Source organism: Leopardus geoffroyi, chromosome C3 (genome assembly GCF_018350155.1).
Source record: "Leopardus geoffroyi isolate Oge1 chromosome C3, O.geoffroyi_Oge1_pat1.0, whole genome shotgun sequence".
NCBI lineage: Eukaryota > Metazoa > Chordata > Mammalia > Carnivora > Felidae > Leopardus > Leopardus geoffroyi.
In genome coordinates, this window is record NC_059338.1 from 135,416,080 (window position 1) to 135,443,026 (window position 26,947).

Here is a 26,947-nt window from a genome sequence, read left to right on the forward strand (position 1 = left end):
AATGACCCCATATCCTTTAAATTAATTTTTCTTTTAGTTTCTGTTGCTTGGAACTATCTAACCTTAACTGGAGTGATATAACACCTTCAGTAGACAGGTGCATATATTAGACAAACGGGAATTTCTCAAGGGTAAAACCCTACCACTGAACCAGAGCTTTAAAATACTACTTATTTGCATAGCATTTTACAGTAGTCAAAGCGCTTCCACTTATTTCATTTGACTCTTGCACTAACCCACACTGCACTAACCTCTCTCATGAGAGGTTTGATGCATTATCCCCAAACCAAGGGTTAGAGTCCAGTCTAACAGTGAACAACAACCAGGCCTTTTCACTCTGTCATCTGATTTGGGAGTCGTAAATTTCAATCACTTATTTGCCTAACATAAAGGAATATAATGATAATTTATAATGCAAAATAGTAGAGAGGCAAGATACCTGACAGATTTTTACTATAAAAAGCCTTCATTTGATCAATGGGAAAGTAAGACCCTGGAAAATTAAGTGACTTATTTGAAATAAATAATCCACCTCAAGTGGAAATAGTGCAAACTCATGGTGTATCAGACTCGGAGCCCATTCAAGAAATTTTGGTCACTGGAGAAAGAGTGGCATCTCTAAGGTGGTCCTAAAAGACCTGAGGAAGCTCAGGGAAGGAGCTGGACAGGTTTCCCAACTTCAGCTCAAGGCTCCTCACCTCAAAAGCTCTTTAAGGATCTCTGTGTTCTCTAGTTGACATGCCACCTGACATCTGCCCTTGGCCCTGTCCTAACCCCACTAGAGCCACTCGAAACAAACACAAAGCTGTCTGCAAGCTGAGCAGTAATCCTGGTTTGCAATTCAGAGAAAGCTCTTTAACCATTCCCCTTCCCTCCCAGAACCTGCATTCATCCTGCACAATTGTGTCCCTTTGTCCTGTGTTACCTTGGGAATCCTACCTGCAGTTTCTCCTAAACTTCCTGGAAGGAACCAGACTTGAGTACTACGACAACTTTCCCACTCTCTCTGAGGTGGTGGACTGAGATGGGGAATCAGGTTCTGATCACAAGGTGCCAACCAGTTGGCTGTGCCTTCCTCCAATGTGCATTCCCTCAAGACCCCCAAACCTCCCAAAGCACCTATGGCTGTGTCTTACGCAATCATTTTCAAATCCTGCTCCAGTAGAATTTATGTTGCTGCCCTCTTAGGGACCCAACATTCGTATTATCTCCTCTGTGCATGCTGGAACTGTAGTCATTTCTGATTTCCTGCAGCCTGTTTTCTGTCCTGATGCCCCATTTCCTTCTTACACTCCAACTGTTTGTTATAAATATGGCTGGTGACACTGAGGCACCCACTGCTATGGGCTGTATATGACACATTATGGTCCACACATATTCTTCCTTTGAGCAACTTGCATGTTCAGTGCAAGAAATATCAATGCTTTTTCAGGAATCTCTTATTCCTGCAGTAGACTCGATTTTTAGGATATACATGAGGAGAGAAAAAATGACAGATTCCATTTCCCTAGAGTACCAAGAAGAATCTGTGAAGTTTTGTTTTGGTAAAAGGCCTGGCAGATAGCAATGAGAAACCCTCCAATTCAAAGCAAGTTCAGTTTTTCTTCCAATGCTCAATTGACAACAGAATGACAAAAGTAAACTTCAGTCCATTTTTCTCATCCCAGCAGGACAACCGCTCCCCAGGAAAGGAATTATCATCATGAATCAACACTAAAACACACAACCATTTTAATTGACTGAAATAAGTAGCATTCATGCTGACACGGGAGGTCACCCTGGACACTTGAAATGAAAGAATATAGATGAGGAGAAAGATTAAATCTCAGCTAGCATTTGAAAAGTTTCATGGTGAAAAGTGGATAAATAAGAGAATTCCCAGAGGTCACTGTTTGAGGCTTCCTTGCAAATCTGAATAGACATAATTTTAGATCTAAACGGAAATCAACATATTGAAGATACGAAACAAACCAGTCAATTATAAAGCCTTAAAGATAAAAAGCAATGTACTGAAATTTGTGTAATACAGTATTTGACTGGAAACATTTTAAATCTTCTTTATGCCTTTAAAGATTATACTAATTGCTTACTTTATAATAACAAATTATTCTAGTTGAAAGAAAGCTCATGCTCATCTCAATTAAGGCAATTTAAAGACAAAATTTTAGTTTATTCTTTATACGGCACTAAAATAATACGGGGCTCCAACCCCATGAAATGATGGGGATTCAAAGTTACTATAGACGAAAACGTATTACAGATTCTGAATATCACTCTTTTGCCTTTTTATCATCTAAAAAAATCTTTCTCTAATTAATCATAAATCTGTAAAACTTTTTGTCTTCAGTGGACCTTAAAAATCACATAATAGTTCTTTCATTTTAGAAATGAGGAAATTCAAGTTTAGAGAGATTAAGTGGGCTTACAATGAAATCCATCACCATACACCTAATTTAGAATCTGAAAATAACAGTATCACAGAACACGTATGGAGCGGAACCCCCTTCTTAACTCTCTCCAGGATTCAAGCTATGTACTTGTTGGCCAAAGGCAGTCAGGAAAAAGGATAATCGAGATGCACAAATACTGAAATACCAAAGCTTATAACCCACACAGTGTTGGGTGGCTCTGTCACAAAGCTTTCAGGCTGTCACTAAGTCAATTAACTGCCGCTTTATGGATATTTAAAAATAATAATGACAGCACTTTTCAGAAATGGTTACAGCCCTCTGGCATTATCTGTGAAAATGACCATTTATGGTTCAATCCAATGTCAACACTTCTATTCACAGCATTAAGACATAACAAAACTATTTTAAGCTCCATTGTTGAGTAGAGTGAATGTACCTCCCAGCCTTCAATGTGAGACTGCCACTCCTCCAAAACTTCTAACTTCTCCATCTGCCTCTTGGCCTCGTTTATGTTGGAACAGACGGCTTTCATGGCTTGGAGGGCTTCCATTACTGCTGCGTAGTCACTGTGTTTCCTTGGAGTCCGCTTCAGCAACTCCTGTTTATACACAAAAAACAAATCGCCCTTTGATCTTCTGCTTTCTGGTACAGCAGGTTCAGACTGACCAGGAAATGAAAACTGCAAAGATCGTGAGAGCCACTTTCAGAAGTGACATCACAAACTCCACTAGGATTAAGATCAAAAATAAAAGGTTGAGTCAATGAATGTGCATTACCCCTAATACACATTTGGCAGTGGTTTTAATTTTTTCCTTAAAATTATTGTCTTTAAAAACTAAATTAGACTTCTCCTTTCAAACTGTCAAATATCTCACCTGCAGCATGACATGTTGTTATAAGTTTGACCTCTGCTCCAACCAGAAATATAACTTTACATATTTTCCTCAAGTCTTTAACAGAATAGTAAGCCCAAAATTTCAAAAATAATTTAAATGTCTTATTTTCTAATAAATTTTTGAGAAGCTATAAAAACATGCTATACATAAAGCAAAAATTTTAAATAATGTCTTACACTTGAGCAAAATAAATGATGTGTAAATTCCACAATACTCCATCATTAAAGGGGAAATTTATACTGTTTTCACCAATAACTTGGGTTCATTCTCTGTAATGAATGAATTGCCATATGCCTCTCGATAATTTTCTTTTTGTTTTTGTTTTTTGGGGTTTTTTTGGCATTTTATGGTTTTCTTCCATTCAGGATATCAGAACAAGAGTAATCTTTAATCTTTTAAATATATTAAAAGGTCTTGTTTGTTTTTTAGGAGCACAAAATTAAACATCTTCACCCACTGTCTAGACAGTTGTAACCACATTGCTTTTTAATTAGTCATTTGTTTCTTTACTACAGTTGCCATCATCATGTAACTAACTAACACAATTACAGAAATCCTAAGGCAAGTCTTTTAAAAGAATTCTCTTAATTCTTAACATACAGTGGGAAAGTATGCAGTTGTTATATTCTCCTGGGGTCTGTTATTGTTGAAAATTTTGCCATAAACTTTGACCCTGCATTCAATATGTTCACACTCTGTTCTGCTAGCAGAGCTAGCACCAAAAGAATACACATTACATCACTCCCAAGACAAGATTTAAAAAGTTATGCTGGAACACAAATCCATGGAAGAGACATGCTGGCTTCTCTAGAAATTCTAAAGTGCAGAAGTATTTGTAAATTATGTGAAGTGGTCAAGTCAGTCCGCAGGCTATGATTTGGGGCCCCATGCAACTGTGCCCAATGAGTACCTGTGGAACTGAGAATTTAGATAATGTAAAATAGCAAGATGAATGACTAGTAATAATCTCTGTCAGTTACTTTCCATGAGCCTTGTGCTGATTTCAAGTTCCACAAATAAGACCAATATATCTTTTCTTTAACACACAGCCTAATCCCTAATGTCTTTCTGAGTAAATAAAATCATCCAAAATCAAAGAGATTATCAGCACAATAGTACAACAAAGAAAGCCATCAACACCAACATACCTACTACACAAGTAAATAGTTCTTCACGTTTCTTTGCGAAGACAATCATCCAAAGGAGGGGAAACATGACATCTTTTCACTCCTTGAAGGTACCGTGAGTTATTTATCTTCCTAAGCAAGGATGCGTCCATGATTCCATCTTTTGAGAGGTCAGATCAACCAACCCTAACCAGCAGCCATCCCTAACCAGAAGTGATTTAGAACAACTACTTGGCGTGGCGTATTTCTCTTAATATCACTATCCCTTCTGACTCTTAAACAAATGCCTACGATTCCAAAGCCAGGTCCAGGAATAGCTGAAGTGATCTGGGTCACCACAATAGGCATCTAAAAGGACTCTCACAAAGATAAGTCACCTTTGCACCAATCCTCCCCCCTTTCTGAGGAGCACACCAAAGCTCTGCATAACTGGAGATCCCCATGTTACCTTCCCTCTAGGGCTTCATTGAGCAACTTCAACTGACTTTGTTTTTCTATAAGGAGAAATTGTTTTCAAAGAAATTGTACACAAAACCCCAATTTATGCAACTAACAGAAGTTGTAGTTTTAAAAAAGTTATTTTTAGGGACACCCAGGTGGCTCAATTGGCTAAGCATCCAACTCTTGATTTTGGCTCAGGTCATGATCTCACAGTTTATGAGATCAAGCCCCACATTGGGCTCTATGCTGATGGCATGGAGCCTGCTTGGGATTCTCTCTCTCTCTCTCTCTCTCTCTCTCTCTCTCTCTCTCTCTCAAAATAAATAAATTTTAAAAATGTATTTTTAGTTAAAATTCCTTACATTTATTTCTCAAAGAGTTAACCAATAAGAATACCAGTTAATATATGCATAGCATTTTGGAGTATTTTTAAAATTTAGATAGCAAGTAGTGATTAATATATTAAAATAAATCAGAAACAAATATATATGAGTAGTAATAGCTAATATATATGGACTACATACTGTGTTAAATGATTTGCCTAAAATAGTTCAATTATTGTTATTATGTAATCCCTTTTCGATATTCATATATATGTATACACAGTATATGGATACACATATCCATATACACATTCTTGTAGATACATGCTATAATTTCATCATAATTATTCCTATTTCATAAATAAAAACCCAAGGCTTTAAGAGGTTAGATTATGTGTTCAGTACACAGCTAGTAAGCAGAATACTTAGGATTTGAACTCAGAACTCGTGTGCTCAACCACCATCCCAAACTGCATCCTGATGTTATAGTTGTAGTTCCTGATGTTGTAGCTCCAAAAGCATCATTTTCAGAATTGCCATACAAATCTATTCACATACTTTAATACCACAAATAATTAGGACATTATAGTATGTTTTTCAGAATAAAACTTTGGGTCATTATAATGAGGCAATGGACCTACAACCATTAATGGGGCATGTCCTGTCTTCCAGAGGTAGTGTTTGCTTATCACTGTCATTCCTATCATTTATTGTCCCATGTGACCCACACCATTCCTTGTAATATAGATTTAAACACCAAGCTCTGAAATTATGTAACTTTGCCTTTAACTTCATTAGTATCAAGAAGTCACCATTTTTAGGGACTATCAAATCATATGCCCACAGTGGATTTACTTAAGATAAAGAACCCTGTACATAAAATGCTATATAAACTGGTCATAAGGTACTTAATGGATTATCTTGAAACTAATGCATTAACTCTAAATAAAACTCAAACAAATATATTTTCTACAAGGAGCAAAGTCTATAAAGTAGTCTACAAAGTCTCTTTTGCCAAAAGATCTGTTTCCTACTCCATATATATGTGACAAAATAGCCATTTTCCCCTAATAACTATGATCTGCCTTTTCTTTAGAAAGTCAGATTATTTAGGGGTGCCTGCATGGCTCAGTCAGTTGAGTGCCCAACTCTTGATTTTGGCTCAGGTCACGATCTCAGTTTTGAGATTGAGCCCCGTATTGGGCTCCACACTGGACATGGAGCCTGTTTGAGATTCTCTCCCCCTCTCCCTCTCTCTCTCTCCCTCTCTCCCTCCCTCCCTCCCTCCCTCTCTCTCTCCTTCTCTCTCCCTCTGCCCTTATCCCCCGACTCATGTGCTTGGTCTCAAAAAAAAAAAAAAAAAGAAAGAAAGAAAACAAAACAAAAGTCAGATTATTTAAAAGAAAAACCTTTTAAATACCATCTGCAAAATATGCAGATACAAGGTAAATTCTACAGTGAAATAAACACATACAATACCTTCAAAAGGAGAGGATACTTGCAAATTCTTTGTATCGGTGTTACTAAATATCCTTCCAGGGGAACATCTGTGTTCTTCCGTCCTCCGAGTAGCATACAGTTCTGAAGTGGAAATAAAAACAATTAATTACACTTTTTAAAGTCAAAGCTGTGACACGATCTTCTATCATAAAATTTTCTGCTGAAACTTTGTCAAAGCTTATCTCTACATAGCTTCTTTCTCAGAGATGAGCCCATGCAATCACAAATAACATTTACAGAAGACAAAAACAAATACTTCACATTTCATATTGGTTATAGAAACCAAAATGTGTTTTGAATACATATCTTGGAAATTAATTTATATATATTTTTTTGAGTATGAAGTCTGAAGACAAAGAAATAGGATAGACATGGAGGAATGAAGGAATGGATGGATGGGTGAGTGGATGGGTGGATGAATGGATGGATGGAGGGATGAATGGATTGATGGGTGAATAAATAATAGGTAGACAGACACAAGTACACATAGAGATCAATCCTGCTTATAAAGGGAGTTGTGTTGTAGTTGTGTCATGGTGTGGTGTTGTGTTGTAAAGAGCAGGCCTAGAGATAATTGGGTTCTACACATGCTCTGCAACTGACTAGTGATGTAACTTGGGCTGATTTCAGAATGCTAGTTTTCCTGTCTGTAAACTTGGCATGTTTCAACCAGTGATTGCTAAGTCACTGTTAGCTATACTACCTCACCAATGACACTGGCCAGCCAGTTGCAGAGGAGGTCAGATATGATCTCCAGAGAGGCAAGAGGAATGGAGACATTCTCAAAATTAGCAATCAGAGAAAGATGAAAGGGAAGAGGAAATCAACTCTGATTTAAAAAAAAAAAAAAAAAGCCTATAGCCTCTTAAGCATCTGGTCTTTATTTAATGGTTTAAGTATCAATACCAAAAGAAAAAAAAAAAAGATTTGAAATTGATGCCAAAACCGGTTTCTGCAGTGTCTATCAGAGTAACTGGCATAGAGAAAACAGGCATAAATATGTAATGAAGGGAGAAAAGGGCCCCTCAAATATCTATTATCATTTAGCTACCTTTATACTACCATTTTAAAACTACTGTCCTGTATTCATCGAGAAGACAGACCAAGTGCCGAGCAGGAAAGGATGAAAAGGAAAGACTGAGGGTAACAGCAGAACCCCCTGCCCGCTGTCATGAACAACTTGGCTTTAGCTCCAATTTGTGTATTCAAGTCAGCACAACTAATGCCATGACTTTAACTTCCCCCAGACACTTTAGAAGTCAGAACAGCAAATAAGTGTTCTGACTCAAGCATGCTCTTTGAGGGGCTTCATCCCCTATTACAATCAGTTTATCAAAATATTCTTTCCAACTCTGCATGACATTGTCCCCAGAGCAATTGTATGAAACACAACTATGTACATCTCACTGGATTTCCAGTGATGTCAGTATTCCAGTAGGAGTTAGCATTCCTATAAATGTGGCCACCCCCTTTTCCTAGCTCTGGGTTGAAGTACCTTAAGAAACTCATGACTGCCTAACGCACTTTTATTTCCTTGTCTATTTGTACTGTACGGATTAGGAACTGTCTTCATAATAGCAGGGGTTGGTTGCCACTTTAGATTGGCTTATGAAAGCCAGCTCTCTTCTAACATATACACAAAGAATGTCTCCTAAATGAGCTCCCAGAGATTTCCCTGATCATGAAAACTTACTGAGGTGGCAGCATATTCAAGTGCCCCAAATAATACCATCAACAAATCTGTAAACTCTTACCTGTTTTTCAAAGGATAATTACTATTATCCTCATTTTATGGATATGGAACATGACACGAGTGATGTAATGAATTTCCTAAAGTCATTCAGATAATTAGTGGCCACTCAGTGCCAGGGCAAGAATTATAAAAAAGTCAGGTTTCCTACCAGACTATGGCTGTAGAATCATCTAAAACCAGAACTCTTGAGAATTTTCTGGTGTGGCTTGACACAATTCAAACAATAAACTAGACCAATGTGAACAAAGAGTCAACTGCGCTGAGAACAGAATGGATTTAGTAAGATAGCAGAGTTCTAACACTTTATAAAGAGCCCTAAGATTTCAGTGGCATAGGACTCCTAAAAAGAACGGCTAACTTATAAGACATAAAACTGGGTAGAGATATCAGCTGCACAGTCAAGAATCACAAAAGAGTCACAGGTTCTCAAATTAAGTCAAGGAAAGTTGCTAAAAACAAAACAAAACAAAAATAACCAACTTTAGGAAATAGACTTGATAAATTACGATTTGTAAGAACATATTGTTGTAAGAGCAATCACTTCCCTGCTAAAAAACTTAAAAAATGTAGTTTAAAAAAGCCAACAAAGGAAGTAAAACAGTATACCAAGGAAGGCAAAAGAGGAACAAAGGAACAATAACAAAACCACACATATAGAAAAAACAATAAAATGGTACATATCAACAAATAATATCAATGATTACATTGAAGGTCAATGAACTGAACATCTCCAATCAAAAGGCAGAGATTGTCAGACTGGATAAAAAAGCAAGATCTGACCATATACTGTTTCTCAGAGGCATGTTTTTGATTTAAAGACACAAATATCTTGTTAAGTGAAATAACGGAAGAAGATATAACATACAAACAGTATGAGAGCTGTCATGGCTATAATAATATCAGGCAAAATAGATTTTAAGAAAAGAAATACCGCTAGGGACAAAGAAAAACATTTTATGATAAGTAGAAATACAAATGCAAGCACTTTAAATGAATATATATTTAAAAACAGGGCCCCAAAACATATAAAACAGAAACTGACATAATTGAAAGGAAAATAGACAATTTAATAATTATACCCATAGATTTCAATATCCCACCCTCAGTAACTGACTGAACACCTAAAGGAAAGGACTACAAACATAAATGACCTAACGTTTAAAATTTTTTTAATGTTTATTTATTTTTAAGAGTGGAAGAGAGACAAAGCATGAGTGGGGAGGAGCAGAGAAAGAGAGAGGCACAGAATCTGAAGCAGGCTCCAGGATCTGTGCTGACAACAGAGAGCCCGATGCGGGGCTCGAACTCATGAACCATGAGATCATGACCTGAGCCGAAGTTGGAGGACACTTAACCGACTGAGTCACCCAGGCGCCCCAAATGACCTAACACTTATAGAACATTCCACCCAACAGCAGCAGAATATGCCATTTTTAAGCACACATGGAACATACAGAGAAAAAAAGAAATTCCAGGACAGACCATATGCTAAGCTATAAAAATGTCTTCATGAATTTAAAAGGATTTAAATGGTTTAAGTATGTTCTCTAACCAGAATGGAATTAAATTTAAAAAAATCAACTACAGGAAGATATTTGAAAAATTCCCATACTGGGAAATAAAATAACAGAATGGTAAAACTGTGATGATTCTAAGATTTTACCCTAGCTGCAAGCTCAAAAGTTAACTTGCCACATATTTATGGATGCTAGAAGAACACATAAAACTCCTAGGACAGGGATATAGGACCTTTTTTTTTTCTTCTCTACAACAATACCAGGAGCCAGAGAATCACTATTTTGGGGCCAGTTTCCCAAGCCCCAGCTCCCACATGCAAGACAAAGAAGACCAGATGACCCATGCACATGTATAACAGGAGGGGGAGATCGGAGGCTATGAAACATGCATCTCTTATGATGGCAGCAGGCATCACTGCCCACTGCTGAGGACAAAGAGAATATCTCTACCTTCTGCGGCTGTTCATGGTACAAACATCTTTTAAAAGATAGGACCAAACAAAGGCAGTCAGTTCCACTGCTCAGAAAATGTGCAGAAACACAAGTTCCATGCAGAATTACCCCCCCCCCCCCAAGACAAACTTCTAAATAAAGAACAGACTAGGGATGCCTGGGTGGCTCAGTCAGTTAAGCCAGGTCATGATCTCACGGCTTGGGAGTTCAAGCCCCAGCCACAGACTCCACACTGACAGTGCAGAGCCTGCTTGGGTTCTCCTTCTCCCTCTCTCTCTGCCTCTCCCTTGTTCATATGTTCACATGCTTTCTCTCTCTCAAGAATAAATAAAATTTTTAGAAAACTTAAAAAAGACTAAAGATATTACAAAGGAAACTAGACATTTTCAAAAACTGAGTAATAAAAACACGTGTCAAAATTTATGGAATCAAACTAAAGCAGTGTACGGGGCAAAATTCTTAGCTTTAAATACCCGTATGAGAAAAGGCAAAAAGGTCACAATAAAAAACTCTCAACCAACTACGAATATAATGGAACTTCCTCACCCTGAGAAGGACATCTATGAAGAAACCTACAGCTAACATACTTAATGATGAAAAACTGAATAAGTCCCCCCTATAATCAGAAACAAGGCAGAAGTATCTGTTCTAAACACTTTTATTCAACAATATACTGGTTCTAACCAGTCAGTGCAAAAAGCCAGGTTGGGGGGGTGGGAATCCATATTGAAAAGGAAAAGTAAAACTGTCTTTACTCTCAGATGACATGATCCGATATGTAAAATATCTTAAAGAATCTACAAAAAAAAAAACTACTAGAACTAACACATGACTTTAAACCACAAGATACAAAAATATACATAGAGCAAAACTAAATAACAGTTAAACGTTTATGTGGCAGCAATGAACAATCCAAAAATGAAATTAAGACAATTCCAATCACAACAGCATCAAAAAGAGTAAAATACTTGGGAATAAACTTAACAAAGTAAGTATAAGACCTGAATACTGATTTCTCAAATATAACAAAAACATGTTCATATGGACAAAATTTAGTAAGTTGGACTTCAAAAAAATGTCAGCCTTTGGTTTTCAAAAGATAATATTTTTTAAATGAACAAACCACACTGGTAAGAAACATTTACAAATTACATATCAGATATAGGAGCTGTATCCAAAATAAAAAACAATTATAGCTCAATATAAGGTAAACATCTCAACTTAAAAATGAACATAAGATTTGAATAAGCATTTCACCAAACAGGATATGTGGATTGCTAACAAGAATGTGAAAGCATGCTTGATATCATTGGTCATGAGAGAAATGCAAATAAAAATCACCTTCAGATAAACTACACATCCACTAGCACAGCTATAATTGGAACTGGTAATACCATGTATTGGCAAAGACAGAAACCGCAGTTCTCATCCATTGCTGGTGGATATGGCACAGCCACTTTGGCAGCTTCTTAAAGTTAAACATAAACTTACTATGACCTAGCAATTCCACTCTTAGCATCTACCCAAGAGAATGAAAATATCCAGATGAAGACTTGTACATGTATGTTCATAACAGCATTGTTTACAATAGCCCAAACTGAATTTCCTGGCTTTTCTATACTAACAAATATCTCTCTCTGAAATGATGTCTCACGTGTAGTATCTTCAAGGTCCATCATTAATCACAGTCATCTGTTCACCCAATGGTCACATACTGGCAAGCGGATAAACAAAATATGGTATATCCATACAACAGAACACCATTCAGTAATAAAAATGAATGGAATATGTATATATGCTTCAACAAGGATGAATCTCAAAAGCATTTTACTCAGTAAAAGAAGTCAGGTATAAAAACCATTACATTGTAGGATTCCATTGATATGCAATATCTAGAAAAGGGAAATCTATGGAGATGAAGATTAAACCAATAACTGCCTGGAGCTAATGGTGGTTGTGGAGATGGGCTGTAAACAGGCATGAGGGACTTTCCGGGGTGCTGGGAATCTCTAAAAGTGGGTAATGGGACAGATGCCCCACTCTGCAATTTGCTGAATTACTGAATTGAACACTTACAGTGTGTTCCTACCCGGCAATTAAGTCGCCCAAATTATTGCCAAAATATGCATTTATTTGTGCTATTGTAAAGAAATTAAATAAAGTGAGTAAAGAATGCACATAGGAGAGGGGCGCCTGGGTGGCTCAGTCGGTTAAGCGTCCGACTTCAGCTCAGGTCACGATCTCGCGGTCTGTGAGTTCGAGCCCCGCATCGGGCTCTGGCCTGACGGCTCGCAGCCTGGAGGCTGCTTCCGATTCTGTGTCTCCCTCTCTCTCTGCGCCTCCCCCATTCATGCTTTGTCTCTCTTTGTCTCAAAAATAAATAAACGTTAAAAAAAATTTAAAAAAAAAAAGAATGCACATAGGAGAAAAGTCAACCTTTAAATGTCTTTTCTACCGTACCCACGATGTGTTTCCTTCCTGTGACTGCCCTACTTATAGCTCCCTTAGCAGAAGTAAATGAAACCCTACAGAGTTGAGGGATATAAAAGCAATGATGAACTCTAGCAAAAATGTCTTCCTCGCTAGGAACCTGTGGTTCTCACAAACAATTCACAGTCAACCAGGAGAAGGTATTATCAACGTTTTCCCATCCATACGCTACTGCCAAGTCTCACTTCTTACGTTTATCAAAGGACTCTAGCCTCCTAGCCTGGATGTGTTTAAAGCATTGCCCCACAAGTAGTTTTTATACTACACTTGTGCTAGCCCTTGGCTCTTAGTGAGCCTATCAACAAATCACAGCATGTGGTAACACTTAAATATATACTTACCAAAAGAAATGTGCGGATTGTTCTTATTTTGTTAAGCTCAAGAAGCAATTTTTGGGCCTTCTCATGGTTACTACAGTATTCATCATAGATACGAAACTTGTCTTTCTGTGAATTCGAGTAAGGATAAGTTAGAGTCATTTTATTAGCCATTTTAAGATACTAACTCTGTGTGATGTTTATGAACAAACTTATAGTGTTTACTATATTTTGGGAGCTCTACTGTGTGTATATATATAAATACATTCTATTCATTGATTTTCTCTGACCCATAAAGAATAGCCTAAGGAAAAGGATAGGTTATATTAACCAGAGTCCAATATGATGTATGCAGTAAGAAGTAAACGAACTAAATGGTAGCAATTACAGAGAAGAGAGTACTTAGCTTTACTGAGAGGACTCAGGTATAGCTTTAAAAAAGAAAAAAAAAATAGTATCTGTGCAAGGTCCAGAGAGATGAATCCATCATTCCCAGGCAGGAAGAGAGAAGGAAGCTTTTGGGATAGATGGAAAAGCATGTGCCAGATTATATAGGAATAAAGAAACGTAGTACCCTGCGGTTCATATGCACCAATCTGGACAGTTGTGTTTAAGAGGGACACAGACAAACAGGAAAATACTCAGCAACAGGTGACTAAGATAACAAGTGATGATGGACTGTAAAGACACTACTTATGAGAGGTCAGTTCAAAAAGAGGTATTTGTTAGTATAGTAAGGAAATGGTAGCTACTTTCAGATAGCTGTTTCATTGTAAAGGATTTACAACTCTAAACATAAAACTAGGACCACTGGGTAGAAACTGCAAGGGCACTGATGGGCAGTGGGTAGGCAGATTCAAGATTAACATAAAGATTTTTTCTTTTTTTTTTTTGGTCTTTTTAAAAAAAAAATTTTAATTTACATCCAAATTAGTTAGCATATAGTGTGCAACAATGATTTCAGGAGTAGATTCCTTAGTTCCGCTTACCCATTTATCCCATCCCTCCTCCCACAACCCCTCCCATAACCCTCCATATTTATGAGTCTCTTCTGTTTTGTCCCCCTCCCTGTTTTTATATTATTTTTGTTTCCCTTCCCTTATGTTCATCTGTTTTGTCTCTTAAAGTCCTCATATGAGTGAAGTTATATGATTTTTTTCTCTAATTTCACTTAGCATAATACCCTCCAGTTCCATCCACATAGTTGCAAAACATAAAGATTTTCTAATGGTTAGAGCTGTCACTGAAAGTGGTCAAGCAGAAAAAATGTAAACAACCTTCATATTTGCTACAAAGAGACACTTTCAAAAAGGGAGTCTTTTCACCATCATGATCTCTAAGTATCCTTCCATCACTAGATTTTTCTCCAAATGGCCATGATTCGTATCTATCAAAGCAGTACCAATAAGAGGAAGACACAGAAAATGTGTTGATCTATATTAGAATAGGAGTATATCCTCTAAAATTTCAAAGACAGGCATCTGGAAAGCAACACTGAGTGTTATTTTATACAGCCAGTAGAAAATGTATTGAATTACTTATTTCAAGAGATGATATGACCCAGAATGAAACAAGCTTCAGAAATAGTTGAGTAAATTCACAGATGACAGATTCATAGTGTGTTACTGAGGAAATGGATGTCAGAGTGCAAGATTCCCATGTGCAGGACTGCACTGAAAGAGCAAATACTCCAGCTGGCAGAAGATTTGAATTCTTTCATGAAAAGGAACAGTCTGGATTAAGTGGACACAAACATGCGTGGTTTCCAGTCATGCCCAAGGAAAGCACAGCTTGATCTTGCTATGTCCAAGGAGCTTCTCCTTTTAATATAATTATCTTTATGAAATATATCCTGATTATTAAAAAAACATATGCAGAGTCTGCTCACTACATATAGAAATATAGATCTAGAAACTACATATGGTTACCTTTATAAAAGTTAAATAGGAATAAAAACGTTTTTTTTAATGTTTATTTATTTTTGACAAAGAGAGAGACAGAGCACAAGTGGGGGAAGGGCAGAGAGAGAAGCAGACACAGAATCCGAAGCAGGCTCCAGGCTCCGAGCTGTCAGCACAGAGACTGACACGGGGCTCAAACTGACGAGCTGTGAATCATGACCTGAGCTGAAGTCTGATGGTTAACTGACTAAGCCACCCAGGCGCCCCAAAGGTTAAATAGAAATAAAAATAAACAAAAACTGGGGCATCTGGGTGGCTCAGTTGGTTAAGCATCTGACTCCTGGTTTTGGTTCAGGTCATGATCTCATGGTCTGTGGGCTCGACTCCCACGTTGGGCTCTGCACTGGCAGTGCAGAACCTGCTTGGGATTCTCTCTCTCTCCCTCTCTCTGCTTGTGCTCTCTCTCCCTCTCAAAAATAAATAAACTTAAAAAAAAGAAATAAAAATAAACAAAAATTGATTTCTTTGACAAAACACTTTGATATTTTTAAATAAAACATTAATTATATAGCATTTTGATACATAAATGGATTCAGATTGGTATTCTGAAAATAAGCATCAGTGGAATATATATATAGCAGTACTCTTTTTATTTTTAGTATGAATGCCCTCAGTTCTAAAAACAATTTTCATTTTCAGGTGACTTTTTACTTTGCAAATTGACTGCACAAATAATTTCAACTGCCGTGTCCAGAGGGGTGGAAATGATCACACAATCATGACGTATGATTTGGAACACCAGAATACTGACTGGCTACTCTTCTGTACGGCTCAGTACAACCTCCTGAGGAACCATCCTTGAGAAAAACTCAGATTCAGGCATATGTGTACCTAGAGTGAATAGGTTTGTCCACCCGCAGGTTTGTCACCAGTCGATTAAAAAGGGAACATTCTGACTAACAAAAGGCTCATCACGCCATTATAAGAGTAAGGATTTTCTGCCTCAAAAGGGAAATGCTCTATGTTTGAGAGAAACATAAAAATCCATTCATTATGAACAGCCTGAATATTCATTAGAATTCAAAGCTACAGAGCATGCGAAGAACTAACTTGTCGGGGAAAAGAAAAGGCTGTTTATTCTTCACTGAATAAAATGGATGATGTGAGGCCCTCACCCCTTTCTGGCTCTAAGTGGAAGATTTCATTGGCCTTAAAAGACCCCAAACTTTTGGTGTCACATTTTGCTTCTAATGCTGAATTCCCACATTCCCTTGTGCCAAACGCTAGACCTTAAAATCTAGGGGGAAAGAGCTTTTAAAATAAACAGAAATTTATCCTACAAAGTGAAGAAAGCAGGTTCCCACTTCTTGCTGAGCATTAGGTTCTGGATGTAGGCATTCTTCCACGACTTTTAAAAATTCCTTATGTACTGCAAGGATATCTTCAATGTTTGAGAACAGCATCTGCAAAACATGTAAGTGCAATAGTGAAGCAGGTTAAAAACAAAAACAACTAAAAAAAAAAAACAAACAAACAAAACAAAAAAAACAAAAAAACACACAAGTCCGTAAGAGTACAGTATTCTATTTCCAAGCTGAAAACTTCAGGGCATAGCAAGCCAGTCAGCAGAGTGCCAATTTTGTCTGGACATCCTCTCCACCCCCACACAACTCTGGGAATCAGGAACCTATTCCTGGCTCTCAGGAAAAGCCTAAGTGACTAAATCCAAGGAGGACAGTCCCCACCCTATTAGCGAAAATGGGCGGCAGGTGAAATTGTGCAGGCGGATATGCGGGCAGGCTGTGTGGGACAAGGGTTTCTTTGCTCTCTAGAAAGGCATCCCGGAATGGACCGCCCTTTTCCCCCCCTCTGGAAAGGTGCTGTGTCTGGAAGTGACAGCTGGGACAGCTACAGGGTCATTTTGCAGCTGCGGGAGGAGCCAGTCCACGGCCAAGCTGATAACCTGGATGTCAAAGTGAAGAGCTACAGAGAACTTGGCAACCTTATTGACCTCCCTGAGCCACAGGTCCTGAACCTTTTCTTCTGTCTGGAGTTTCCCAATACGAGAGACAAAGCATCCTCAAGCCATCTGAATAATACAGACACTTGTCTTTTGCTTTCCACCAAAAGCACACAAACTAAAATACTCCCACGGTGAGGAGAATTGGAAAGTTAGTATTTAATTTATGAAAAAAAATACTCGGAAGGGCCTAAAAAATCCTTGGATTTTTTTCTATTTTTAGTAAAGTAAAACAGCAAATCAGCACCAAAAATAAACATCAATGATGATTTGTAGAACTTAAATGAGTAATAACAATAGTACAATTAATTTTCATTTATCTCCTCCTCCTTTACAAACCTCCTCATAATTTTCCTTCCCTGCAGCTTAACAGGAAATTCTTATCCATTTGTTTCTGAGTCAAAGATATTATGCGAACTTTTTCTGCACCAATGAACCACCCAAATCATTTGTTTTTTAGAGATCAGAGACTGGAAGTTGCATCTGTCCACCTCTTGCCTTCCTCTTACACACACAACTATGCTCCCTCCCTCTTACGGACTCTGAGGTTCTCAGTCTGGGTTTGTTTTCCTTCCTTTTTTCAAACTGCCCTAAGGCCTTGGCAAAAAAAAAAAAAAAAAAAGTCTCCATGTCTTCTATGTCATCACCATAACCCTCTGTTTCTTTTCCCGACATCGTTTCCCTTTTTCTCAGCGTCGCCCACACAAGTGCCTGGCACAGAGCTTCTACTGGTACCGGTAAGCTGAAGAACACTCAAGTAACATCCCACAGATAAAATCTTATCTGAGGAGAATGTGTGCTTGTGTTGAGGGCAAACTGCAACTCCTCACCTTCACTGTTTCTTCTGTTACATTTTTGTCAATTTTTGATGCGGCGCACTGGTTCATCCGGTGTAAGAACGCCTGCATGAAACAAAAAAAAGATATTTTAAAGGTGACATTAGGTTAATAAAACAACAGGGTGTTGAAGAGAACTAATTCTGTTTTACAGGAAACCAAAGTTTAAAACTCTAATAACTATTGAATATAATAGTTTTGTTGTAAAAGGTTAAACTCTTGTTCACTGTGGTTCCTACCTGGGGATTTTATCCTTCATCGTTTGGGGGCAAGACCAAAAGTGACCATGTATATATGAATTTAAATTTATCCACCAGGATCTCAATGTTCTGTGGTAAACACTTAAGAGTCCAATGTTTTTGGGGAGCCTGGGTGGCTCAATCAGTTAAATGTCCGATTCTTAATTTTGGCTCAGGTCTCACGATCTGTGAGATCAAACCCCACAATGGACTCTCAGCTGACAACGGGGAGTCTGCTTGGGATTCTCTCTCACTCCCTTTCTCTCTGTTCCTCTGCCACTTACACATGAGGACTTTTATGTGCTCTAAGCAAATAAATACACTTAAGGGGAAAAAAGAGTCAAATGTTTCCTAAACTTCTAAGTCTTATGAAGCACAAAAGACCAAACTCTAATGAAAAATGAGATTTCTGATAAAAAAACAAAGGGCCAGAAATTCCAGTGACCTTTTTTGGAACTGAGAGAGATTGAAAGAAGGATGTAGGGAGGAAGAGATAGAGATAGTCAGTGAAAGAGGAAGAAAGAAAGTGACTCTTCATGAAGGAATGGAGGGATTTCTGTTCCTCTTACTCCCTCCCCCAAGTTTTAGAAAGACGGATTTGGTATTCCTGGGATCAGGTCAGGGCTCTCCATAGCCCTATGGTAGGCAAATAAGTTCATTAGTATTTCAAAGATCTGGACTCTTCTTGACAAGTCATTAAGCTTGGACTCATGACTAAATACACTATTATTTTTGCAAAGGAAAAAAGCAGAAAGAGTTGTTTACACTGGGTCTTAAAAGAGAAGGTTTGGAAGGAAAAGGAGAAGTGACTTTCCATCCAGCAAATCTGGTTTGTGTCTTTAAGACATCGTTCATTAACTATCTAGTGATCAGGTGAGATCATTGCCTTCCCTGTTTGTCTTAAGAACTTCAGCCACTACCTGCCAAGTCAGGGTCTGACTGCATAGCCCACCAATCCCCAGAATACACAGAGGCTCCAAGGAGTCTCTGGAAACTACATCAAACAAGTGAAGATTAAGGTAAGAATCCCATTTTAATGTTTATTTATTTATTTTGAGAGAGAGAGACAGAGACAGAGACAGAGGCAGAGAAAAAAGGGAGAGAGAGAATCCCAAGCAGGCTCCCACTGCCAGTGCAAAGCCCAACATGGGGCTTGATCCCACAAACTGTGAGATCATAACCTGATATGAAACCATGAGTTGGATGCTTAACTGAATAAGCCACCCGGGCACCCCAAGAATCCCATGTTTGACCTGGTATACTTACAAAGATTTAAGAGACTAAGACAACCCAGTATTGTTCAAATGTTCCAAAGTTACCATCCTCAAGACATTGCTAGTAAGAGTATAAAATGGCACATTTCTGGGGACAATACAACTTAACAATATATCTCAAATTTTTAAATGGGAATTTCCTTTAACCCAGCAATTCTACTTCTAGGAATTTATCCTAAGAAAACATTCAGACAAGGGGTTACAGTATATTGATTACAAAAGTGGAAACACTGAAAACAACCTAATGCCCATCAATAAGGGAATCATTTAATATATTATGGTACATGCAAACTATAAAATACCATGCAGAAGTATAATAAATAGAATGTGATATAAATTACATATAATTATGTGCATATAAAACAGATGTCTATAAAATACTGTTTGGTGAAAAATTTACTAATCAGCATACTTGAAATGTACTTACATATATGTACACACATATACATATTACATGCCATTATATACACATAAATATACATGTGTAATGGTAGTGTGCATTCATACTGAGAAAATATGTAGCATATACCAAATGCAAACAGTGGTTAAAGATGACCTTTATACACTTTCTTATGCTCAGAATATTTGGCTGCGAGCATATTATAACTTTTGTGAAAATAAAAAACAAAAGTATTTAACAGAAACAAAACAAATGAGCCACAGGATGTCATTCCTAGCATTAGCTTCAGACCCATCTCTATTCCCGATTCCACCAGTTCATGTTTCAGAGTCTATAACAACAAAGCCACATCAGTACTAGTAGATCCAACTGAATGAAATAAGTCAGCTGAATTATATAAACTGAATAGAAAAGTACTGAATGTCACCTTAATTCTTTCATCAGAAAGTGTATATGATATGCGATGTGAGTTTTGAACTATTATCTATAGTTAGGTGTAACTGGCAACCTAAAGAGATTCTGAATTTCCTGACTTTGCCCATCTTAATTAGTATGAGTCTTATTTTTAATTTTAGTTTTGGTTTTGTTGACTATTTTCCATGTATTCATACCAAAAACGGTCTGTTAGCTCTTTCTACTTAGTCTTAAAGTAACATGGTAGTTTAGTTGCCTAGTTTACATTTCATGTTGACCACACAGTAAACAGGTAACCTTTCACACAAGCAAAACTAAACGTTCACCTCTAAATTTATAAACATTTTTCTTCATGAACTGAACTCAGTAACATTCTGAAGCTGATAAATGAAAGTATGGAGGTAGTACAAATGAATCAAAATAGGAGTTAGAAGGAAACATACAAACTGAGACAGTAAACTATATCTTCATCTGACTTTTTATCTTCTTACCCTCTGTGACAATATGGAACTTTTTGTTTAACTGTGAATGAAATAGAACCTGGAACTTGTTAGCATTTCTGATCAAGCATTTATTTTCCTGAGAACTTCATTTTATGCACAGAGAAGGCAGATTTCAGATACTTTGCCCAGAACGCAAAATCATGAAAACAGGCATTTTTGACAAAACCTAGAAGTCTTCCTTCCTCAATATAAAGAAAAATAACCTGTTTTCAGAACTGTCTTTTAACAACCTTTCAGACTTTAGTAATTAGTGCATTTAATTTTTTTCCTATCAGTCAAAGAAGCATTAATACCCTAAATACAAAAATACATGAAGGATTTAATATGCTGTTTTACCTCTGCATTCATTTATTCCCATTGGTCCAGAATTTCATCAGAATTAGATCATCCTCATTTTGATACAAATATACTGGAAAAAGACTTATAAATGCCAGTGGTTCTCAAACTTTTTATTGTGTATAATACTTGGAGAGTATTTCTAAATGCAGATTCCCTGGCCCTATCCCCAGAAGGTCTGATTCGGCAGATTGGTTGAGGACCCAGAAATCTGTATTTTGAGTAAGTTCCCTAGATGATTCTGATGCAATTGGTCCTGAGGCTACATCTGATGAAAATTTCTTTATGTTTTTTCTTCCAAAGACTGAAGACTTTAAGGAAACAAGTCAGTGGGTCTCAATGGAGAAAACTTCTTGGCTTTCCAACCCTATGCACAATACCCTCTCACTCAACCAGTTGGGAGTTTCTGCTATCCCACAAGAAAACCCTCCCTCCAACCATGAAAATCACAATCTGCATAAATGGGTCATAATAATCTCTGAAGGCTAGGGAGATGCAAAGACCAGGGAGATAAGACAGACTAAGTGAGGTTTGCAGGTGCCCCTCCTTGTACCTTCCAGCTTGCAGGTGTGTTGGCAGTTCAGCTGCCAGGATTCCCCTAACAATGATTACACAACACATTCCGAGATATCACTACAGTCAGGGACTACTGTTTTCCTACACAGACAGCAGAACTCCTTATCTTCTCTTCAATTTGCTCCATGTTGTTTCCTTCCTATCATGTATTTGGTAAAATGGGTTAAATGCCATATATTATTTAAAGCTTAAGAGAGCTAAAGATGTCACAAATTTGCAACCAATAAATTAAAAGAGGGAAGGAGATTATATGTAAGAGGGAGATGACAGCTATTCCCTTCTTCCTTGTCTGTCTATCTGGGCCACCACTTACTCAAAAGGTAAGGCAAATCCATGATGAAATAAAATCCATGATTTTATTCTCAGAATGCACTTGTTTATGATTCATTTTTGTCCTCCCCACTCTTTACATCAGGCACACATAGTAGATAACTCTCAAAAGATGCACAGATATGTTCATTGCTATAACATTTCCAGATAGTTGTGGGTATTCTTCTTTGATACACCACCAAAACTCAGTAAGTGGTAGTTTCTTAAAGGTTAGTCATGAATGATTTTTAATCTGAAACCAACCATATCAGTGAACTTTTCATACTCTGCTACATTAAAACCAATTGAGGGCGTGTGTATGGCTCAGTGGGTTAAATAAGCAGCCCACATCGGCTCAGGTTATGGTCTCGTGGTCCATGAATTTGAGCCCCGCATCAGGCTCTGTGCTGACAGCTCAGAGCCTGGAGCCTGCTTCGGATCCTGTGTCTCCCTCTCTCTCTGTCCCTCCACTGCTCACACTCTGTCTCTCTCAGAAATCAATAAACATTTTAAAAAATTAAAAAAACAATCGATTTATCTTGCAATTTGAAGGGATCTTTTATCTATGCTTGATGCTGTAAATTTTTTTAACAATGCTTCACTAAGAGTTATACATATATCTTCAAAATATTGACACGTCTTGTTATACATATCAAAAAAACTCACATCACATTAGTTACTATCAGTATCCAACTCACTAGAGAAGTCTTTAAGTATTAGGAGGCTATCCAGCTCACAGACGTAAATTTTCCAAAACTCTAAATTCACTTGCAAGCTTGAATTTATCATCATCAACAAATACTATCAGTTGTTTTCCTTGAAGTGACAGGTTCACTTCTTTCTTTGTTGAATAAACTATCTGCCAAATACTCCAGTGCCCTGAAACTAAAACCACAGTTTACCTCATAGTTGTTATTTCAAGTAAATATAATGTTCCATAGCAACTCAATCACAAATTCTGTCCATGGGGACAACCATCATATTTGAGTATGCAGAAGCACTTAGGTGTACTTCCTGTTTCAGAATATTAAAAGGCATGTGCTCAAGAGTCACAATTTAGTACAATTAATAATTTTTACAGCTTCACAAGAACACTCTTAGGTGAAACAGGAATCCTCTACCACCCTTCCCCCAAGAGTGAGTGACAGTGAAATATACAGTGAAATATACCTAGTACAATTTGGTGCCACTACTCTTTAGTGGCACTCTTTAATTCACATTAAAGCATCAGCAGTTTTACACATCATTGCTTTTGCACGATCAGTGCAAGCATCCACACAGAAAAAATAAAAGCAAATAAAGTCTTAGTATTACAATGAAAATAGTTTCACCTTACATATCCCCTGGAAGGATTTCACAAAACCCTAAAAGACTGCAAAGCACACCTTGAAAACCACTGTTCTAGGCATATAGGATATATCAATAAACAAAAGAGTCAAAAATTTCTGCTTATATTCTAGTAGAGGGAGGCATAATATACAATAAATATAATAAATGTATTTGGCACATTAGAAGCCAGGTGTTAAAAGTAAGCAATGAACTTACTATGATAATAAAAACAAATCTACACGTATTTGAAAAAATATATAACACCTCGCAATGATTCCAAAGCTCTCCAGAGATTCAGAAATCCAGAGCCCAAAATTTATCACCATAAATCTATACCACTCAATTCTATTACTTAATTATATTTGACTTTTCTCTTGTACATTCATGGCATCACTTCTCCTTTCCTTCCTTTTATGTTTCTACTTTGCCCTATTACTTTCAGTACCCACTCTATGCATAAGACTAATAATGGGATGGGACTCTTCGGCCTCCATCTACAGTTTCCAAATACCTCCAAAAACAGGGAAGTATTCTTCAATTTTATTTTTACTGCCAAGCACTCAGGACTCATTTGGGTAAGGGAATAAACAAAATTAAAAACACAAGCAAATTACCAACTACAGATTTTTTTTTAATTTTTAATGTTAATTTTGAGAGAGAGAGAGTGCAAGCAGGGGAGGGGCAGAGAAAGAGGGAGACACAGAATTCCAAGCAGGCTCCAGGCTCTGAGCTGTAAGCACAGAGCCCAAAGCAGGGCTTGAACTCACAAACTGTGAGCTCATGACCTGAGCTGAAGCTGGACGCTTAACCGTCTAAGCTACCCAGGTGCCCCCAACTACAGATATTTTTGTAGTTATCTTACACTGATAATGTTATACCCACAAATGATAGTCTAAATGAAATGGATCAAATCCTTGACAAACATAATCTGCCAAAATTCACACAAAGAGTAATATAATATGAACAGGACTCTATCTATTAAAAGGACTGAATCAATATTTAATAACCTTCCAAGACAGAAAGTGCCAGGCCCAAATCAGTTCACTGGTAAATTTTACCAAACATTTAAAGAATAAATTATACCAATTCTCTACAATCTCTTTCAGAAGATAGTAGAGGAAATTTTTCCTAACTTGTTCCATGAGGCCAGCATCACCCTAATACCAAAACCAAAGAATTCACAAGAAAACTATAGACCAATATCTCTTAAAAATATAGATGCAAAAGTTCTAAGCAAAATATTAACAAACAACAGCCAAAAACCTATAAAAACAATTATACATCACAACCAAGGGGGGTTTATCCCAAGTATGAAAAGCTGGTTCAATATTCCAAAATCAATTAATGAAATCCAACACATCGCCAGTCTTAGAAGAAAAATCCATATGATCAACAGATGCAGAAAAAGCATTTGAGAAATCCAACACCCAGTCATGACAAATATTCTCAGTAAACTAATAAGAGGGAAATGTCCTCAACGTTATTTTAAAAATCTTAAAAAAAAAAAAAAGCCTACAGCTAACATCATACATAATGGTGAGAAACTAGAAGCTTTCCCACTACAATCAAGACCAAGGCAAGAACGTCTCCTCTCACCTTTCCTGAATTTTAGCATTGTCCTGAACTTTCTAGCTAATACAATAAGACAAAAAAGAAAATAATAGGTATATAAATTGGAAAGGAAAAATAAAATTTTCCTTGTTCATAAATGATATGATTGTCTATGTAGAAAACCTGAAAGAATTGACCGTAAACATTCCTGGAACTTGATAAGATCTTATAGCAAGGCTGAAGGATACAAGATCAATATACAAAAGTCAATCACTTTCCTCTATACCAGCAATGAACAAGTGGAAACTGAAATTAAACACACTACCATTTACATTAGCACCTCCAAAAATGAAATATTTGTGTATAAGCCTTAAAAAAATGTGTATAACATCTGAATGAGGAGCACTACAGAACTCTGATAAAAATGATCAAAGAAGACCAAATAAATGGAGACACAGTTCACATTCATGGATAGGAAGACTCAATAGCATCAAGATGCTAGTTCTTCCCAACTAGAACTGTAGATTTAACACAATTCTAATAAAAATTCCAGCAAGTTATTTTGTGGATATCAACAAAATGATTATAAGTTTATATGGAGAGATAAAAGACTCAGAGTAGCCAAAACAATATTAAAGAATAAGAACAGAGAACCTGGGTAGCTCAGTTGGCTAAGCATCAACTCTGGCTTTTAGCTCAGGTCATGATCTCAGGGTTGTGGGATTGAGCCCCATGTCAGGTTCTGTGCTGGATGTAGAGCCTGCTAAGATTCTCTCTCTTTCTCTCTCTCTCTCTCTCTCTCTCTCTCTCTCTCTCTCTCTCTCCCCCTCTCCCTCCCTCTCTCTCCCCCTCCCTCCCTCCCTCCTTTCCCCCCCTTCCTCTGTCCCTCTGTCAACCTCTGCCCTTCCCCCACTCACACTGGTTCTCTCTCTCTCGAAGAAAAAGAAGAAGAAGAAGAAGAAGAAGAAGAAGAAGAAGAAGAAGAAGAAGAAAATCAGAGGACTCAGAGGACTGAGACTACCTGACTTCAAGGCTTATTCTAAAGCTACAGTAATCAAAACAGTGTGGAATTGGTTAAAGAACACACAAACAAATAAATGGAATACAACAGAGAGCCCAGAAACAGATTTACACAAATGTAGTCAACTCTTTGACAAAAGAGAAAATGTTATATGATGAAGAAAGGATGATCTTTTCAATAAATGGTGCTGGAACAACTGAACATTCACATGTGAAAAGAAAAAGAAAGAAAGAATCTAGACACAGACCTTACATCCTTCTGAAAAATTACCTCAAAATGGATCAGACCCAAATGTAAAATGCAAAACTATAAAACACCTAGAAGAGTATGGTGATGACTTTTTTAGATAAAACACCAAAGGCATGATTATGAAAGATTTATTGATAAGGTGGATATCATTAAAATTAAAAACTTCTCCTCTGTGAAGGACAAGAGAATGAGAATCCTAGCCTCAAACTGGGAGAGAAAATATTTCCCAAAGACATATATGATAAAGAACTATTGTCCAAAATATACAAAGAACTCATAAAACTCCACATCAATAAAATCAACAACCAAATTAAAAATGGGCAAAAGAACTGAACAGGCACCTCAGTAGAGAATATACACGGATGGCAAATAAGCATATAAAAACTTGTTCAAATCGTATATTATTAGGCAATTGCAAATTAAAACAACAAGATACTACACATCTATCGGAAAGGACAAAATCCAAAATACTGACAATGCCAAAGAATGTGGAGTAATCGGTAACTCTCCTTCATTGCTCGTAGGAATGCAAAATGATATAGTCACTTTGGAAGACAGTTTGGCATATTCTTAACATAAATGTTCTTACCATGCAATCCAGCAATCATATTTCTCAGAAGTTACCTAGATGAGATGAAAACTTATATCCATAACAAAACCTGCACCTACCTGGATGTTCATAGCATAGCAGCTGTACTCATAATTGACAAAACTTGGAAGTGAACAAGATGTCCTTCAGTAGGTGAATGGATAAATACAAA

General features: G+C 37.2%; 1 protein-coding gene across 5 annotated transcripts in view; it reads right to left on the reverse strand.

The window, feature by feature from the left end:
* The window catches only part of PREX2 (phosphatidylinositol-3,4,5-trisphosphate dependent Rac exchange factor 2), a 294,292-nt gene that overhangs the window by 206,831 nt on the left and 60,514 nt on the right, over positions 1-26,947 (reverse strand). For 4 of the 5 annotated variants that reach the window (XM_045454996.1, XM_045454997.1, XM_045454998.1 and 1 more), the window contains exons 1-5: positions 17,980-18,070; positions 16,470-16,592; positions 13,253-13,357; positions 6,678-6,779; positions 2,848-3,009 (exon numbers count right to left, since the gene is read on the reverse strand). In XM_045454996.1, the coding sequence (XP_045310952.1) occupies positions 2,848-3,009; positions 6,678-6,779; positions 13,253-13,357; positions 16,470-16,592; positions 17,980-18,057 (570 nt within the window). In that variant the 5' untranslated portion in view covers positions 18,058-18,070. Of the gene's footprint in view, positions 1-2,847; positions 3,010-6,677; positions 6,780-13,252; positions 13,358-16,469; positions 16,593-17,979; positions 18,071-26,947 lie in introns of those variants that run through there. The other variant, XM_045455000.1, reaches the window with a different exon arrangement.